Source organism: Mycteria americana, chromosome 17 (assembly GCF_035582795.1).
Source record: "Mycteria americana isolate JAX WOST 10 ecotype Jacksonville Zoo and Gardens chromosome 17, USCA_MyAme_1.0, whole genome shotgun sequence".
Lineage (NCBI taxonomy): Eukaryota > Metazoa > Chordata > Aves > Ciconiiformes > Ciconiidae > Mycteria > Mycteria americana.
In genome coordinates, this window is record NC_134381.1 from 11,089,156 (window position 1) to 11,100,840 (window position 11,685).

Genomic DNA, 11,685 nt, shown 5'->3' on the forward strand with positions numbered 1-11,685 from the left:
CGGAGGCCGCGATGTTGCTGGAGCGGGTCCGCGCCGGCTCGGAGAAGGCAGCGGAGCTCTGCCCCTTCCCGCGGAGCCCAGGTGAGGGGCGGGCGCGCAGAGCTCCGCGTCCCCCCGCGGAGGCGCCGGCGGCGGCTCGGGGAGCCCCGGCGGGAGCGGGGCGGCCCGCGGGAGCCGGCCCGGCCGTGCCCCCGCCTCTGCCCGTTCCGCGCTCCGCGGGGCACCGTCGGGGCCGCGATCGGGGCTGGCTGCAGGGGAGGGCGGGCGGCCCGACGGCACCGGGGGGTCCGTCCCGGTCCATCCCGCCCGCCCCACGCTCCCTCTCGTTCTCTCCCGCCTCGTCCCCGGCACCGGAGGCCACCCCGCTGCCCCCCGCACGCCGGCGGGTCCGGCCCCGCGCCCGTCCCGGGCGCCCGTTCGGGTCTCGTCGGGTCCGGACCGGGGCTCCCCACCCGCTCCCGGGGGAAACGCGGCGGCTGCCCCGAGCTCAGCCCCTGCCCCAGCCCCGGCGGCGGCTCTGGCCCGCACCGGGGAGCGGCGGCTCCTGCCCCGGGGCCCCGCCGGTCCCCGCACAACGAGGGGAGGGACGAAACGGGGAGTTTCTGCCCGCCGGTTCCCCCCCGACGGCGGGCAGCCCCGGGCGGCACCCCGCCAGGCTCCGACCCGGCTTTTTCCCCGCTTTGGAAAAACTCCCGTTAATTCCTCTCCTAAATGTTTTTTTCCTCCCGTTTAACGAACGGGGACAGCGCTGTCGGGGCGGGGAGAACCGGGCCGCGCTCCCCTGGCGTGTCCGGGGAGCCGGGGGTCTCACCGGGGCTGGCACAGCCGGGTGCCGGGGCAGCGGGTCCAGTCCCGGTGCGGGGCCGTCCCGGTTCTCGCCAGCATCGACCGCCCCCGACGGGGGCTTCAAACCAAAACGACGAGGAGCCGGGGCGGGGGCCCCGCCGGTGTGCGGGGGCCGAGGTGCCACCGGGAGCGGGACCGACCCCGCGGGCCGGGCAGCCCGGCAGCCCCCCCCGCCGTCGGGCCGGTGCCCCCGGTCCTGCCCCGCGCTCGGCGCCCGGTTTGTCTTTCTGCGGCTCTTCCCCGCGGCTCTGCGCGGTGCGGTCACCGCGGCCGCGGTAGTTGCGCGTTTGACCCGGCAAGCAGGAGATGCTTTTGCTACCGGGGGGAAGAGGCGGCACGGCCGAAGGCGAACCCCCGGTAGAAGGAACGACGCGAAAACGCCGTTTGCCCGCAGGACGCGACGCCCGTTCGTGGCACCGCGGTCCCCGGCCGGCCTCCGTCGGGGCCCGGGGAGGCAGCGGGAAGGAGCAGCGGGGCTCACCGGGGCTTACCGTGGCGGAGGGCCGGGGCAGGGTGGCGGCAGGAGCGGGCCCGGCGGGGGACGGGCTGTCCGCGCCGCCGAAGGGGTCGAGCCGCGCGGTGCTTTGCCCGGGCCGGGGGCAGATCCCGGGGCTGGCGGCTCACAACGGGCTCGGGGCAGCGGCCGGCGCTGCCTCCTCCCCCGCCCCGGCTCGGCCCCCCGCCCGCCGCCGGCCCCGTCGGGGGGCGGCCCCGCCCGGGTTCCGTTTCTGGGCCCCCCGGAGCCGTCGCCCTCCCGCCGTGCCCGGCCGGGAAGGGGCGGCGGGAGGGGTCGTGCCGCCGGCCCCGGGGAGGGGGGATTAAATACAGCTCGCCGCCGGGCCCTGCCCGCCGCTTCAGACCGGCACCGGCGGGGAGGGCCGGCGGCTAAAAATAACCCGCTTTAGCGAATTAAGTCCCCGGCGCCGCGGGGGTGGCAGCGGCCGGGGGGGGGCAGCTGCCGCCGTGATTTGGGGGGCCGGGGAGGACCGGCGGGGGGGAGCGCGGCGGTTCCGCGCCCCGGCCCGGCCTCGGCAGCGACGGGGGCTGCGCCCGCGCCCCGCGGAAGATGCGCCCGTGCCCGAGGCCCGGCTGAGGGAGCGGGGCTGCCGCGGCCCGCGGAGGGGCCATGCAGCGTAAGAGCCGCGGGCCGGGCCGGGCTGCACCGGGACCTTGCGGGGCTGTGCCGCGTTACCGTGCCCGGGGCTGTGCCGCGTTACCGTGCCGGTGCCGGTGCCACTGCCGGAGCCTAGTCCCCCCCGGGCAGCCCGGGCCGGGGCCGCTGCCTTTAGCGCTGCCGTTATTGGGGTTATTTGTTCGGATGCGGTGAATTTGTTGAGGAGACGATTAACCCCCGTAACGGTATCATCGCCACCTCCACCCCCACGCACAGCTATACATCTCTATGTATCTAGATACAGTTATCTTTACATATAGATACTCTTATGTCTGCATCTATCTGTATCTATACAGCCGTGTCTATATATCTCTCCGTCTGTATCTATGCCGATACATCTATATTTACATAGCTCTATATCCACATTTTTACCTACCTATCTATATCTATACCTACATGTATACATCTATACCGATATCTATATATTTATGTCTATATGTACTTTTTCGTTCCCTGTCTACTGTATCCGTTTATTTTTATATCTCTATTTCTCCATATCTGTATCCCTGTATCATCTCTTTCCATATCATCTCTGTCGGTATCTGCAGGGCGACGGGACGAGCCTCCCGCGTTTTCATTTTCAGTGCAATTCTCATAATTTTTGGCAGTTTCTTTCCCCATCCCGCCCGGGCTACCCCGCCGTTATTTGCAGATGAATTTTGGAAGGGTAGGAAAAGGCAAAAGAGCCTGGAATAGTTGCCGTGCAGCTTTGCCGGCGGCTCGGCCCGGGCGTTAATTCCGTTCCCGTCACCTCCCTTCTCGTTTTCCTCGGCGTCCCGGGCGCTTCCCCCGGTGTGCGCGGCCCGGGGCTCCGCCGCTCTCCGCGGCGCGGGGAGAGGCTCGCGCGGCGCCGCCCCAACGAATCGGAACGAATACTCATGTTTTTCGGGCCGTTCCCCGGGCCACCCCCGGGTCCGCCGTCGGGCGGCAGCAGCCCCGGGGCCGCCGGGCCGGGCGGGTCGCGGGCGGCGGCGGGAGGCAGCGGGGCCGTCGGGGCGGCGGCTGACGGGGGCTGCCTCCCCGCAGAGATCCCGCTGTGCGCCGGCTGCAACCAGCACATCGTGGACAGGTTCATCCTCAAGGTCCTGGACCGGCACTGGCACAGCAAGTGCCTGAAATGCTCCGACTGCCAGACGCAGCTGGCCGAGAAGTGCTTCAGCCGCGGGGACGGCGTGTACTGCAAGGAGGACTTCTTCAAGTGCGTGGGGACGGGACGGGAAGGCACGGGGGGCGGCCGGGGACGGGGAGAAGCCGGGGTGTGTGTGGGGGGGTGTGTGTGTGTGTGTGACAGCCTGGGTGGGTGTCAGCCCCGCGGGCAGCGGCGCGCACGGGCACGCGTGGGGTTCAGCACCGCGGACAGCGGCGGGCGGGTTCAGCACCGCGGACAGCGCCGGGCCGGGCCGGGCCGCCCCCCCCGCTCAGCGGCCGCCGCTCCGCTTGTGCCCCCCCGCTCAGGCGCTTCGGGACGAAGTGTGCCGCCTGCCAGCAGGGCATCCCCCCGACCCAGGTGGTTCGTCGGGCCCAGGACTTCGTTTACCACCTGCACTGCTTCGCCTGCATCGTCTGCAAACGGCAGCTGGCCACCGGCGACGAGTTCTACCTCATGGAGGACAGCAGGCTGGTCTGCAAGGCAGACTACGAGACGGCCAAGCAGAGAGGTACCCCTTGCCCCGTCCCTCCCACCCCCCCGAGGGCAGGAGGGAGACGGCCCGGGGCCCTCCTGCCCTCCGGGACACGCTCACGCAACCGGGCGGGAGGGGTGCCGGGAGCGTCTGCCGTCGGGGGGTGGCTGGAGGGAGGACGGGGCTCCCACTCCCCCGGGGCCACTCCGTGGTACCTTCGCCTCTAACTGGCACCGTGTCGGCAGAGGCTGAGTCCACGGCCAAGAGGCCCCGCACCACCATCACGGCCAAGCAGCTGGAAACCCTCAAAAACGCTTACAACAACTCGCCCAAGCCGGCGCGGCACGTCCGGGAGCAGCTTTCGTCGGAGACGGGGCTGGACATGCGGGTGGTGCAGGTGAGACGGGGCGGCCCTCGCCCCCCGCCGGGGCTGCCCGGGCCGCGGGGCGGGAGGCGGCGGGGAAGGAGCCGGCCCCGCTGCGAGGGAGCTCCCCGGCGTGCCCTGCTTGCAGGTCTGGTTCCAGAACCGCCGGGCCAAGGAGAAAAGGCTGAAGAAGGACGCGGGGAGGCAGCGGTGGGGTCAGTACTTCAGGAACATGAAGCGGTCCCGGGGGACCTCCAAGTCCGACAAGGACAGCATCCAGGAGGAGGGGCCCGACAGCGATGCCGAGGTCTCCTTCACAGGTCGGTCCCCGGAGCCCCCCCGTTCCCAGCCGGGGCTGTGCGGGGCTGTGCCCTCCCTGCAAAGCTGCTGTCCGTGCCTAGGCTCCTCTCACCCCCCCGGTGCTACGTTCAGAATTTTCAGCCACAGTGTGATGAGTGAAAACAAGTGCCCAGGGAAGGAGGGGTGCGGAGCTGCGGGATTTACCTGCCCGGTCCTGGCAGGGCTGGGGGGGGGGGGGGCGGTGGGAGCCGGAGCCGCGGCAGCGAGGGGCAGCCGTGGCCGAGGAACCGCGGGGGAAGCTCGGCTCTTCCTGCGGGGGTCTGTGGCTGTGTCGGGTCCAAGAAGGTGCGGGAAGAGCAGGGAGGGCTCCCCGGGCAGGCGCTGCGGGTGTTAGAGCCGCTGCTCATGTACAGCCTTTTCAAGGGACTCGTGGAAATACAAAAACCAGAGAGTGCAGAGTCACTCAAGGTTTCTATGCGAAAAGTATGTAGATTTTATTTTTTTTTTCATCCTATTTAGGAGTGGTTTTATTTGCGTAGGTACCAGTTAGGGCTCCCTTCCCACTTCTGTGGGAGTTGTTAGCTCTCCACTGTGCTGTAAAAGGCAGGTTGCTGCCTGTTAGGGGGTTTCTGCGTTGGAGGGTCCCATTTTTGGAGCAAAGATTTCTGTTGGCAAACCCAGGGACGTACCTAGGCTAGCTCTTGTCCTGCATAGCCTCATCCCGCACTCCCCAGACCCAGGGCATCTGCTGTAGGAGCAGGATACGGCCCTGTGCCGGGCTGGGGGGGCTTGGTGCCTGCAGCGCTGCGTGGGGCCACATCCTGCACGGCCCCAGCTCCAGCCCAGAGCTGCCCCGGGGCCAAGTGGTCTCTGCCGACGTTATCTGGGCTGCGCTACCGCAGTGCCCAAATGCGCGCGCGCGTGTGTGTGTGTATCGTTTTTAGGAATACAGGAGAGAAGCTGAAATGCAAAACTCTGTGTACATATTTACACAGACGTACGTCTATAATGCACGCGTGTTTATACACACACAGCTTTGCATCTCAGCTCCTCTCCCGTGTTCCTAAAAACTATTTGATTTTCAAGTCTGTTTATACACACTCTGCATCAGCGTCATTAAATATGAATATACTATAAATAATAACTAAAAAATGTTGAACAATTATTGATAGCTTGGTGCCACAAACAGGTTTGTATCCTTGGCAACAGAGCAGCTCGCGCTGTCCATAAAGCCCCTAACGAATGCAAACAATTTTTACTGGTAACTTAAAAAATATTGCCCATTTTTCAGAAGTGTTTTTAAGTCGGACAGGTACATTTCATTAGCCTGTTCCTGAGCAGACAAATACTGCTGAGATTTAATATTTTTTTTCTGAGCAATGGAGAGTTTTTCTTGCATCGGTGAGTGTTCAGGTTGCTCCTAAAAATGATATCAAAATTCAAGATAAACCTCAAAGCCAAATAGAAGCGCAGAACAAAAGGTGGGCAGACATTGAACTTACATTCCCCTTGAAAGGATTATTTTTAAATCACGGTCTTATAGTTTAATATGTACTTCTCGTGCATATTTTTAAAATCCAAAATGTATTAGATGTTTGTACTCAGGAAAAATAATAATCCTGTGGCCTTCTATGAAGATCCGTCAACAAGGACGGGAATAATAAGGAATTACAAGTGGCAAGCGCGTGGCTGCTCAGCTCCCATCCGTCTAATCTATTTATACCCAGAGCTCGCAGGAGTTCCCGTGTGACCGCTGCCAGCCGTGACCATTGCTCTCCCAGTAAAACCAGTCCATTTCCCTTTCAGATGAGCCCTCTATGTCTGAAATGAGCCATTCCAATGGGATTTACAGCAACCTCAATGAAGCGTCCCCTGCTCTGGGGAGACAGGCTGGGACCAACGGGAGCTTTGCTCTGGACCACAGCGGCATCCCAGCTCAGGACCAGTACCACGACCTGCGATCCAACAGCCCCTACGGGATACCCCAGTCACCAGCTTCCTTGCAAGCACTGCCGGGCCACCAGCCTTTAATCTCCAGCTTGGTTTACCCAGACAACGGCTTGGGCATCATGGGACAAAGCGGACAAGGGGTGCCCCAGTCCATGAGGGTCCTGGCCGGGAACGGACCCAGCTCCGACCTCTCCACTGGCAGCAGCGGGGGATACCCGGATTTCCCTGCCAGCCCGGCCTCTTGGCTGGATGAAGTCGACCACGCTCAATTTTGATACAGGGTCCACCACCGTGCAGTGGGAAAGGAAAGGACTCGATGCTGTGAAACGTCATCTACTCTTGGAAATAAAGGAGGGACAAACTGTGGTTGCTGAGTGGGGCAGGAAAGCGTGACGACGTGGAGAGAGCGGACGACATGGAGAGAGCGGACGACATGGAGAGAGCATACGCGCTTTTGGAGGGCAACCCAGCGGTGGGTTGGCAGAGGACGGTGGGCAAAGGCGGTCGCACCGCAGTGGTACAGAGCGTCCAAACGAAACTGATTGTTGTGTCTTTACTAAACACCAAGACTTGTGCTTTACAGATTTGATATAAGGTATTTCGCTTTCTGTTGTCAGTGCATTCTCCAAAGCAAGGACTTGCTTCATCACCCATCCACCCTGAAACCTTTTAAAGAGAAAACAAAGTCCTCATCCACGGTAAAAGGTGTGACAATGTCTATATTTCTATAGGAGAAATGTTAATAGTGAATCACTTCAGAAATCCATGGTAGAAAACTCTGTTCTTCCAGCAGATTTTTTAAAAAGCGCACCGATGCGGTATGTTTTGTTTTATTTTGAATTTACATTAACTTTTCTAAAATGAAATGCTCTTTAATATGCCAATCATTTATCAACAACCCTTTTCCTTTGTAAAATGAAAATCATATGTTAATTCTGCTTCTCATCTTTTTAATTTGTAGATTGCTAGTTTTATTCTTCCATATAAGCATTAAACAGTGAATAGCTGTATTTATTACCAAATAACTACACTTTTATCCCGAGGTCAAGAGGTGATTTTTCTTGACCCAGGAACACTAGCGGCTCTGGGTTGTGAATCTTATGCTTTTCTTTCACATTCCTTTGCAACAGTTTTACTGCAAAGTGTCTCAAAAATCACCCCGATGTCTTGTTGCCAAATACCTTCTCGGGGGGTCTCTCAGCAGGGGGGTCGGCCGCTTTAGTTCAAGCCGTTCTCCAGGCACCGCCAGGAGCGTGTCGGAGCGAGCACACGCCGTCCTGGCGACCCTCCTCTGTTTCAGGCATTTGTGTATTTACGCAGCTATAGTGCGAGCTGATTGTGAGGAAAGGGAAGACGATATGTATATTGTTATCTGTAAAAATTATTGAATTAACTGTAGATTATGTGAACGTCCAGTGTCTTTTATTTATATTCTCGCTTTCTCTCTGATGATCAAATACTTCAAGATTCCAAATAAATTTGTCAGCTAAACTTTAAATAGTCTTTTGCTAAATTCACATCAAAAGCATCAATATAGTTAAATACAATACCTGAAACTAAAAGGCAAAGCCCCCAAAACTGAATGCCATGATTCAACAAAGTGTTGAAATACACTCTTCCCTTTTAAATACAGGAGCAACCCCACCAACATAAAAATGCTTTGATAAGGTGAAACAAAAAATGACAGTTTTGGAGGCTGGCAGTCCTTGGGAGAGCCAAGCAATATTGCTCTACGCATGCACAGGCTTTGATCGCGGTCAGGCTATTTTTGATTGGTCATGGTTATTTTTCAGCATTCATTGCAAAGGTAGAAATATGTAAAGCAGAAATCTGTGCTGATAAAGCGATAGAAAATAGCAGAGTCCGACATTGCCTGTCTGCAGACAGAAAGTTGTGCACATGAAACGCTAAAAGTCAGATATGGGAGTATTTCGAAGAGAAATCAGAAAGAAAAGAAAAAAACCCCTAAGGAATTAAGCTTGACCAAACATGCAGCCCGTGTGTGTGTACACACGTGAGCGGTGCGTGCACGCGCATATCTTCATATACAAATGTCATGGTCATGCTCCTCAAAGCAGAATGAAGCACTTTGCTGAAGTCTCTGATTGCAGAATCAGATTGGAAACGCTATTTAAAGCACGTGGGCTTCGAGCCTCTCGCTCCCCTAAGAAGTCGGGGAGTATTTGTACCGGGGTCTGCAGCGTATCAAGCGTCTTTGAGAGCGTGTGAATGTGCGACCAGCAGCACGCTGCGGCGGGGAGGCAGCGCCGGGGTCGGGGGTGCAGCTGCCTCTGGACCCGGCCCCGCGGGCGATGCTCTGGCACGCGCCGTCCCGCGCTTTGCAGGGGACCCCGGGGAAGAGCTGTGCCGTCCCCGGGAGGCTGCCAGCACCCCGGCACCGAGCGCGCGGCCCCGGGGACTCACCAGATGTCAGGCGGCGACACCCGGGAGGTCCAGGCTTTTGTTCCTTACCTTTTCCAAAGGACACATCGCCACTGCCGGAACAGGGTGACGTGTCCTTGTCTCCGGTCTCTTGCTATAATCGCCCGTGCTGTTTCGCAGCTGCGGGGAACGTGTGCTTGCCATAACACGCGGCCGTCGCTCCCTGCTTCCTGGGCCTTTGCTTGGCAAAGAGGGGACACTGATGTCTCTGGAAACAAGCAGGGATTGATAATATTTGCAGAAAGATTTAGATTTGCAAAATACTTGTTAACCCCCAGCGCTGGGTATGCGTCTTTACAGCTTTTCCCCCTCCTGTTACACAGGCGTTGCACCTGAGGAGAAGAAACGTGTCCGGTTTCTGCTGACAGGGAGCTGTCAGAAGCCTGCCCGGGCCGAGCAGCGAGCAGCACAGCGGTGCCGCAAGCTCTCGAGCTGCCTCTCACTGCCGGGCGCTGCAGGAAACTACTTGCAGCGTACGCGGCTCTCTGGGTGTTTGCTGTTACTGGGATATAGGGTTAAAACACCCACAGCAAAACAGGTACATGCATACCGCCTTACTGCTGCAATATTCACTCAACAGAGAAAACAGAGATTCTCTCTGTTTTTCAGGAGCCCCAGTCCGAGGGCTTCGGCAGGGCGGGGAGAAGCCCCGCCGCGTGACACCATGGGGCTTTTGGTGTAAAAACACCCCACCGGCTTGGACCTGGGGGTCATATGTGCAAATTTGCTCATGTCTCTGCTCCTGGGGGGGTTCGGATGGGTGAAGCTGTGTCTCCTGCAGCCAAGGCAGAAATTTGCCTCATCTGGGTCTGAGCTCTCGAGTCTGAGCCCAGGGCTGGGCTTGGCAGGAAGAGTCTGGAGCTGCTTTTTCTTCCTTCTCCAGAACTGAGTAATAAAGGGACAACTGTTGCTGCTAGCCCGTAGGTACATTGCAAGGACATTTCTTACTGAAATTTATGGAGTAATTAGAAAATTATGGGATTTTAAAAAAACAGATTACAGAACTTCACCCAAAGAGAAAACAAGAGTTTGTGTTTTCAAGAACTCTGTGTTTTCTGCTCTCTGGCCCTACGATCTAGAAACCCTCACCAAATCTGGCTAAGTGTTTTGCATCGAAACATTTTGGCAGTTCAAGTAGAAATAATATTTTCCTATAAAAGACTAAAGAAGACTCTAAAAGACTCTTATTTCCTAAAAAAGAAAGAAATACGAACACGAAGACAGAAATGTAGTTGATTTTAGGATAATGCTGCTGTTATAAAACCACTGTCTAGAAACTGTAATAATGGAACATGTATTTTATAGATCTTTTTTTCACCGTTTCCCTCCCAGCAAATAACAGGCGCTGATGTTCCTCTCACTCTGGGAATTCCCAGCGGATGGCTGAATTTAAGAAAGGAAGAAATGCAAATCTCCCCCTCTGCCTTTGTGCTTTGCTCTGAAAGGCAGAACGGGCTGAAAGTTGCCGGCGCGTGTGCTCGTCTGAACGTGGAGAAGAGCTCCCCGAACGTCCTGGTACAAAATTCAGGGGTTGCATTTCAGCCTCTCCTTTCAGGGCTGAGGCTCAGGGATTCCATTAATATGAATGCCTTCTTCCTGTTAAAAAGAAAACCAATTTGAAAGGAGCAAATAAAACTAACACTATCCAACTGACTGACAGCTTGTAAAACCCAAACAGAATTAGGAAGAGGGGTTTTGCATTGCTCAGTTTGCAGGTGAGCTTTACAACCTCCGCTGATTTGCGTGAGTGCATGACATGGGAGGCAGGAAATTTTTTGTGCTCTCAGTGAGGAAAATCTAATGTATGAATCTTTTTTTTTCCTAACAGCATATTCATCTTTTAGAAGCAGTTGTGCCTAAACTTGCATCCCCTACAGATGCGGGAAATGATTAGATTTTGTGTCAAACAGTAGAAGTAACTTATTTTTTTCTTATTCTGGTTTCCTGTATGAGGCCAATGAAAGCAAGCCCCTCATGCTAGGAGGGACAGACACCACCTTATTGTTAAACATTTTCCGCAATTTCTGCAGGGGTGTCAGCTCTGCAAGGAACCTGTTTATTGCAGCGGCTGAGGCTGCCGGTGCTCGCAGCGGGCTGTAACCCAACGCCTGTGAGCCCGGCTGGGAGCAGCGAGGCCAGCGGGAGCCATGAGCCGGGAGGGCGGCTCATCCGCCCAGCTCCGCTCGCACAGCTCCAGCGGGAGCTACGACCTGAGGAGCCGGCGCGAGCCGAGCCGAACAGGGCCGGGGCGTGCGGGTTTTGTCCAGCCTTATCCAGGGGAACGAGGTGGCGGAAGCGGGGTGTCCCCGGCTGGGGTCCTAGGGCTGGCGTGGGGACAGCCCGCTTCCTTGGGGCGCGGGGCTTGGGGACCTTAGTGCCCCTTTGGGGACGTTAGTGCCCCTTTGGGGACGTGGGCCAGGTGAAAGCCCTCGCCCCCGGGGAGCAGGGAAGGTGGCTGGGGCTGGGTCATCCTTGGGGTCCCCTCCGGTGGCTTCCCGCAGGTGTGTCAGAACACCTGAGCAAAGGTGTCCTCCCCGCCCCGCGCATCCCATCCCGCCTTGCCTCTCCCTGCCCGCACCAAGGTCTGTGGGAACAAGGCAGGAAAGCAAAGACCTGCTTGATTTATACACTGAAATAACATTTAAAAGCAGCAAATGACTTTGTTAAAACCTGACAAGAAAACCAAGCTAGCAAAAATATGCCGAGAAAAAAAGCACAGGTGTTTAAATTAGTTTTTTTTTTTCTTTCTGACATCTTTATTATGTGTCTAGGTGGGAGTGCATTTTGCACTAAACCACACGTGCAGGCGTGTTTGTTGGCACACGGGTGTAGTGGATAGGGAAACGTTGATTTAGGATGCGGAAAGCACTGCTTTTGTGCTCAGCATCTTGCAATCTGGGGATGAAAAATAATTTAATAGCCAAATACGCAAGGTTTCTGGATTTAAACGAACTTTTCCATGTTAGAGCACAGCCAGTTTCTGCACA

At 57.5% G+C, this 11,685-nt stretch overlaps 1 protein-coding gene across 1 annotated transcript; it reads left to right on the forward strand.

The window, feature by feature from the left end:
- Positions 1 to 11: 11 nt before the first annotated feature.
- On the forward strand, positions 12 to 6,531 carry LHX3 (LIM homeobox 3). Its single transcript, XM_075519722.1, has 6 exons — positions 12 to 81; positions 3,047 to 3,218; positions 3,476 to 3,678; positions 3,888 to 4,039; positions 4,155 to 4,326; positions 6,113 to 6,531. Exons 1-6 carry the CDS (start codon positions 12 to 14, stop codon positions 6,529 to 6,531), a joined length of 1,188 nt encoding a protein of 395 aa, XP_075375837.1.
- Positions 6,532 to 11,685: the final 5,154 nt, after the last annotated feature.